This window comes from Esox lucius, chromosome 7, assembly GCF_011004845.1.
Source record: "Esox lucius isolate fEsoLuc1 chromosome 7, fEsoLuc1.pri, whole genome shotgun sequence".
In the NCBI taxonomy this organism is placed as follows: Eukaryota; Metazoa; Chordata; class Actinopteri; order Esociformes; family Esocidae; genus Esox; species Esox lucius.
The window spans coordinates 16,673,394-16,680,924 of NC_047575.1; the positions used below are offsets into that span (position 1 = coordinate 16,673,394).

A 7,531-nucleotide genomic window follows, 5' to 3' on the forward strand; every position below is an offset into this window, starting at 1 on the left:
TAAACAGAATGAAAACATGGATCCATCATGCCTTGTTACCACTGTGCAGGCTGGTGGTGGTGGTGTAATGGTGTGGGGGATGTTTTCTTGGCACACTTTAGGCCCCTTAGTGCCAATTGGGCATCGTTTAAATGCCACAGCCTACCTGAGCATTTTTCTGACCATGTCCATCCCTTTATGACCACCATGTACCCATCCTCTGATGGCTACTTCCAGCAGGATAATGCACCATGTCACAAAGCTTGAATAATTTCTAATTGGTTTCTTGAACATGACAATGAGTTCACTGTACTGAAATGGCCCCCACAGTCACCAGATCTCAACCCAATAGAGCATCTTTGGGATGTGGTGGAACGGGAGCTTCGTGCCCTGGATGTGCATCCCACAAATCTCCATCAACTGCAAGATGCGATCCTATCAATATGGGCCAACATTTCTAAAGAATGCTTACAGCACCTTGTTGAATCAATGCCATGTAGAATTAAGGCAGTTCTGAAGGCGAAAGGGGGTCAAACACAGCATTAGTATGGTGTTCCTAATAATCCTTTAGGTGAGTGTACATTTTAAATTGTGCCAATACATACAAACAGCAGGTGCATTCATTTAGGCTACAAAATGTAGTTGCCTAATGACTGCATAAGTGCCGACTGCTGAGTCTCATTAGACCTTAAAGTTTTGTTTGTAACAAATGTCGCTTTCCATTCATCAAACTGCAGGTTTAAATTGATTGACAGTCAGATTTAATTTTGTTTTTATGCCACAATACAATATTAAGTTGCATTAAATCTATTTAGGCCTGCTCTGCCCCACTGAGATCACAAACTATTATACTAAATAAACAGGGATTATATGTAAACATATAAAATGTTCAGCAAAGCTACCAATTATCTTTCTTCAGTTATATTTCTTAAGAGTCCATGCCACTGGAAAGTTTCTTCAGACTACCCTACTATTTTCTTCTTGTTCGCTTTGGTCAAACTGTTGGATCATGACCCCAATTTAGGTTACAAGAGGTTTTGTATGGTTTGCTCATGTCAGAGATTTTACTTAAATGAAAAATGACCAAAAATGTGGCAATATTGTTCCTATTTCTAATTAATTGATACATTTATTTAAAAATCCTATATGGTAAATGTTTATCAGATGCTAAAAAATTTAAGAAACACATTCTGCCAATGCAAAAATACAACAACATGCAATAAATGCTTTATTGATTATATATCTACACTTGGTTAGGCATCTCAGTAAATGCAGTTCAGTTCACAGTCACAATCACAGGAATAATAACGCAATCATTCAACATGTTTTCATAGAACACATTTTACAGTTTACTATTTTGGATTAATGTTTTGAAGATCACTATGAAGCCTCTGCATTCAGGGCTGCCCACATGCCTTCAGTGTAGTTAATCACTGCTGCTCTTGTCTACATAATCAATGGAACAGTTACTAAACTAGACTACGGACTGACGTGTGTAAGGTCTAAAACCTGTGTAACGATTGCTGAGGGGAAGCAGTGTCAACACCTTCTCAAAGAACACATGGACAGTAAAGGTACTTCTTTATACACTCAGTATTCAGAGTTCATACATCCACAACCCTGGGGTTTCCGTAAAGCAAAGCAGCTTAACTGAATTATCTTATAAGCCAGATAAACCTCCGGCCATTTGGAAATATCCTGTTCTCCTGCTCTCTGGCCTGACAAACTAACTCTCCTGAGGGGCAGCTTCTTCAGCCATTAACCTCCATTACCAATTAGAGTGTAGATGCTCATCTACCCGGCAAGGTGTGAATGCCTTCACTTACACTGTAGTACATAGCCAGGCAGCATACCTGTATACACTAAATCAGGACACTTGTTATGCACATTCCAAGTGCTGTATTTCTGTTAGATTCAGAGGAATTGGTGAACTAATTGGTGATTGAGCTAATTGACCTAATCTGACATAGCTTATAATCACCACCAATACGGGCAGTACAGTAGACATGGGGGTGGTGCAGTGAGACCTGTGGCTCTACCTTTGGATCGATACTGCCTATCAACTCTGTTCCAAATGCAGCTGCAAGGTGAGACTCAGCTATCTGTAATGTATTGAGTGAATGCATAATACTTTCCATACATGTTTCCGTGATAGTTGAATTATAGTGACTGACAGACACTATCTACCTCTGTTCCACAATAGGTTATTTCATTACAATTACAAGTCTACATTGAGTCTGCTGAGTCTTCTTAGCCATGGCCCACTGGTAAACAAAAGATTACAGTAACATGACAAAAGGTATCATTCCGTGAGGAACTAGTTGTGGGATGCAGCAGGAAGGTTGGTAATAGAAATATACTTCCGCACTTCAATCTCCAGATGGCAGCAGCCAGGCCCAGGTGCTCTGCTGCCAAGCATTGATGAGCACATCAGGTGTAGCCAATTAAGGTCATCAGTCAGAGTGCCAGCATGGAGAGCTGGTTCATTAGGCGTTCATGAGGCCTCTCGTTTGGTTTTTAATCTTTAGTTAGGACCTGCCAGTTTGGAGGTTCCTTAATGTATATATTTGTCTTCATCAACACTGTGAACATAAATGCACTCAGCCGACAAACAAGTGGAGACATAAATGGCCATGATAAGATGACCGTATTCCTGGTCACACGTACATTCAACACCTGGTAGTAAATGTTGATCGTTCACATAGATCTACACATTTGTGTAAGTTGCAGACCAGTTGCCTAGACCTAAAGGGCAGGATGAACCTACCGCGGCCAGGTCCTGGGGAAGAGCGGCTCCCTTTCATTTCCGGTGACAACGGAGCATCAGCAGCCAATCTGCGCAGTGGGAGGATGGCCTGCATTATCCACACTTGGGAAGCAGTGAACGTTTTCCAAAACATCATGCTTATGCAAATCACCAGCTGTGAACGCTTGGTGATATCCAGTCATTGGGGTTACACCATTCCCAGGCTCACAAATGTTCAACCCCAAATCAACATGTAGCTGCTCCTTCAGAGATACACTCACCTAAAGGATTATTAGGAACACCTGCTCAATTTCTCATTAATGCAATTACCTAATCAACCAATCACATGGCAGTTGCTTCAATGCATTTAGGGGTGTGGTCCTGGTCAAGACAATCTCCTGAACTCCAAACTGAATGTCAGAATGGGAAAGAAAGGTGATTTAAGCAATTTTGAGCGTGGCATGGTTGTTGGTGCCAGACGGGCCGGTCTGAGTATTTCACAATCTGCTCAGTTACTGGATTTACGGGATTTTCACGCACAACCATTTCTAGGGTTTACAAAGAATGGTGTGAAAAGGGAAAACATCCAGTAAGCGGCAGTCCTGTGGGCGAAAATGCCTTGTTGATGCTAGAGGTCAGAGGAGAATGGGCAGACTGATTCAAGCTGATAGAAGACCAACTTTGACTGAAATAACCACTCGTTACAACCGAGGTATGCAGCAAAGCATTTGTGAAGCCACAACACGCACAACCTTGAGGCAGATGGGCAACAACAGCAGAAGACCCCACCGGGTACCACTCATCTCCACTACAAATAGGAAAAAGAGGCTACAATTTGCATGAGCTCACCAAAATTTGACAATTGAAGACTGGAAGAATGTTGCCTGGTCTGATGAGTCTCGATTTCTGTTTAGACATTCAGATGGTAGAGTCAGAATTTGGCATAAACAGAATGAGAACATGGATCCATCATGCCTTGTTACCACTGTGCAGGCTGGTGGTGGTGGTGTAATGGTGTGGGGGATGTTTTCTTGGCACACTTTAGGCCCCTTAGTGCCAATTGGGCATCGTTTAAATGCCACGGCTTACCTGAGCATTGTTTCTGACCATGTCCATCCCTTTATGACCACCATATACCCATCCTCTGATGGCTACTTCCAGCAGGATAATGCACAATGTCACAAAGCTTGAATAATTTCTAATTGGTTTCTTGAACATGACAATGAGTTCACTGTACTGAAATGGCCCCCACAGTCACCAGATCTCCACCCAATAGAGCATCTTTGGGATGTGGTGGAACAGGAGTTTCGTGCCCTGGATGTGCATCCCACAAATCTCCGTCAACTGCAAGATGCGATCCTATCAATATGGGCCAACATTTCTAAAGAATGATTTCAGCACCTTGATGAATCAATGCCACGTAGAATTAAGGCAGTTCTGAAGGTGAAAGGGGGTCAAACACAGTATTAGTATGGTGTTCCTAATAATCCTTTAGGTGAGTGTATATTTCCAGCAAATTACTATGGAGGGCACTCAGAGCATACAGGACTGAAGGAGTTATGTGACTTTTGGAATTCACAGGAATAGACTTTAGTTCCATTAATAAATGTTCTATTGACCACACAGAATTTGAGCTGAAATTGAATTTTGAAGGGTAGTTGAAAGGAGACTATACGGAAATGTTATCAACCAACAGATGTGGTCAAGAGGGAAGTCTCCCGACTTGGACTTGCAAACTCCACATTTTGATTCAGCTCATTTCCCTCCTCCAACTTACCAGTTTGTGTCTCTCAGCTATCTTGATCCCCAGTGTCCTTTTACAACTGTTGCCCAACTATATGTATCCACTCTGTCATCACCATGAATGTCAAAATATATATATAAAAGAATAATTGTATGACGTGACCCTTTTATATACATGGACATGCACCTACATGAAAATATATATATTAGGGAGGGACAGAGTCAAGAATGCACCACATTCTGATCTAAAGACATGTGCACTACCCATTTTCCTGTTTAGAGGGGTCCTTCTAATATATTACTAGTCATTCCAATAGATACTACCATTCAAAGGTTTGGGGTCAGTTAGAAATGTCCAATTGTTTTGTAAAATTCAAATATCAAATTGATCAGATCTACAGTGTAGACATTGTTAATGATTTTGAATTGAATATCTACATACAGGCGTACAGACGACTAATCCAAGTTTATCATTTTGAAAGTCTAATTGATCATTAGAAAACCATTTCGCAATTATGTTAGCACAGCTGAAAACTGTTGTGCTGATTATAGTAGCAATAAAACTAGCCTTGTTGCATAAAATCTGTCATAATAGAGACATTTTGTCTAATTTTAAAACAGCATTAAAAGACGCATTTTAAGTCATCCTCCAGTACATTATGTCCCTGTCTCTATGAGCTAAACTCCAGTAACCAAAACATGTCATCATCATTTGAAATGCCTACTGTATAATAGTGCAAATAACCCAGAGGATTTAGAATTGTGATCTCTGCACAGCACTAGTGTCACACATAGCAAGATACCTGATCCCTGGAGAGCATGGGCACCTGAGACACCTGAGACAACAGACATCCACTAGCTGAGAGCATGGACACCTGAGACAACAGACTTCCACTAGCTAAGGGCATGGACACCTGAGACAACAGACATCCACTAGCTGAGAGCATGGACACCTGAGACAACAGACTTCCACTAGCTGAGAGCATGGACACCTGAGACAACAGACATCCACTAGCTGAGAGCATGGACACCTGAGACAACAGACATCCACTAGCTGAGAGCATGGACACCTGAGACAACAGACATCCACTAGCTGAGAGCATGGACACCTGAGACAACAGACATCCACTAGCTGAGAGCATGGACACCTGAGACAACAGACATCCACTAGCTGAGAGCATGGACACCTGAGACAACAGACTTCCACTAGCTGAGAGCATGGACACCTGAGACAACAGACATCCACTAGCTGAGAGCATGGACACCTGAGACAACAGACATCCACTAGCTGAGAGCATGGACACCTGAGACAACAGACATCCACTAGCTGAGAGCATGGACACCTGAGACAACAGACTTCCACTAGCTGAGAGCATGGACACCTGAGACAACAGACATCCACTAGCTGAGAGCATGGACACCTGAGACAACAGACATCCACTAGCTGAGAGCATGGACACCTGAGACAACAGACATCCACTAGCTGAGAGCATGGACACCTGAGACATCAGACCCAGTCAAACACTACCAGGCAGACCCAACACTGCTCACAGCCTGGGAGATCCAAGGTCATCCATTATTCATTAGCCTTTAGTTATTCATCAGACACAGACAAATATTAACCTGTGTGCAAGCAAAGGGGGGACATGAATATTCAATAAGCAAGGCTTATATTTAAACATGACCCAAAATAAATAGCGTGACTTGTAAATGTCAGATAATTAAGTCACTTTTAGTTGGTTGAGCCGTTGCTCTTAGCCTTGTGTTTAGAAACACATGAGAACATTTATTAACAATTACATTTCCCCTATACATTCCAGTTGAGATTATGACATTTCTTTCTATTTATTCCACCCACTAGGCCTTTGAAGGTAGTGGTTACATGTTGTTTGTCTAAAGTGAGTTGTTATATACTTAGAATTGACTATATTACATATGTATATAACAGAATCGTCCCAACAAATAATCAAATTAATAAAAGAGAAAGTCTGTTTGAAAACATACAATTGAACAGCACAGTTGTTCTCAATAACATAGGGAATATCTAGGGAAAACATGAATTTGCAGGTAACTGAATCTGGTAAAAAAAAAAACATGCAATCATACACTGCAACCATCATCTTAAAGGATTGTTAGTTTAGGTAATGTATAAATAGTTTGGGCTGAGAATGTAGAACGAATTGAGGTTGACAAGCTGCACGCTCTGAAATACATAGCTTGAAGACAACACTTACAGCCTCTTAAATACAGCCAGTGTTGAGCAGTGTCAGGGAAAACCCTAGAGTCAGTACATTTCATAGAGTTCTCCTTTAAAGAGCATTATTCCAGAAGTCTAGGTAAAACCTACAGAGTGGGAGGGGGGTTAGTACCAGGCTGGATAGAATGCTCTCAGGGAGAAAACCTTCAGCTGGCAGATGGTAATTTTGGTGGAGCAGTAGGGTGCCTCTGCTTCTTAAGCACACACTGTTGTCACCCTTTGTGTGTGTGTGTGTGTGTGTGCGTGCGTGCGTGCGTGCCAGTGCTCATGTCGGTGTGTGTTGTTTGTCTCCCACATAAGACTCCGACAGCTGTGGCCCTTCATTTTTTTGCCTGTTTTCCTGTACCTGAAATCAATTTAGATAGGATATCAAAAAAGGGCTTGATATTGTTTTTCATCAGTCCCTCAACAATGAAGTTGCAATCAAGCAAACGGTGAGGAAAACACTTGAGAGTTTTCCACTGGGTAGATTGATGTTTGAGCGTGGCATACACAGTATTACCAGCAAATTTTCTGCAGGTTATTCCCCTGTGTGTCAGTGTGGGGGGGGTTTATTATAGAGCCCATGTGTACAAACTTTGCCATTTGCACAGGGGAACAAGTACAGAACTAAACAACAGCAACCAGAGCCTTAGTAAAGTCTTATGAATAAAACAAAGAACATCTGCATGCCGACACAGTATCACCTGTTTCATTTCTAATTAGACTGGAGCATTTGGAATTCATCTCTTTTATCTATTATGCAGTGCAGACTGTTTGTCTTCATTTATGTGTGGAGTACAAATGTGTTAGTTCCAAATCTTAAC

At 41.7% G+C, this 7,531-nt stretch overlaps 1 protein-coding gene across 1 annotated transcript; it reads right to left on the reverse strand.

The window, feature by feature from the left end:
* Nucleotides 1-5,046: 5,046 nt before the first annotated feature.
* LOC117594771 lies at nt 5,047-5,966 on the reverse strand. The gene is made up of 2 exons (XM_034293561.1): nt 5,383-5,966; nt 5,047-5,304 (listed from the first exon to the last, which is right to left on the reverse strand). Exons 1-2 carry the CDS (start codon nt 5,959-5,961, stop codon nt 5,254-5,256), a joined length of 630 nt encoding a protein of 209 aa, XP_034149452.1. The 5' UTR covers nt 5,962-5,966; the 3' UTR covers nt 5,047-5,253.
* Between the last annotated feature and the right edge of the window lie 1,565 nt (nt 5,967-7,531).

Coding starts and splice junctions, on each gene's coding strand:
- LOC117594771 (XM_034293561.1), bottom strand. CDS start 5,961: ATGCTCTCAGCTAGTGGATGTCTGTTGTCTCAGGTGTCCATGCTCTCA. Junction 5,305..5,382: donor GTGGATGTCTGTTGTCTCAG/GTGTCCATGCCC, acceptor CTGTTGTCTCAG/GTGTCTCAGGTGCCCATGCT.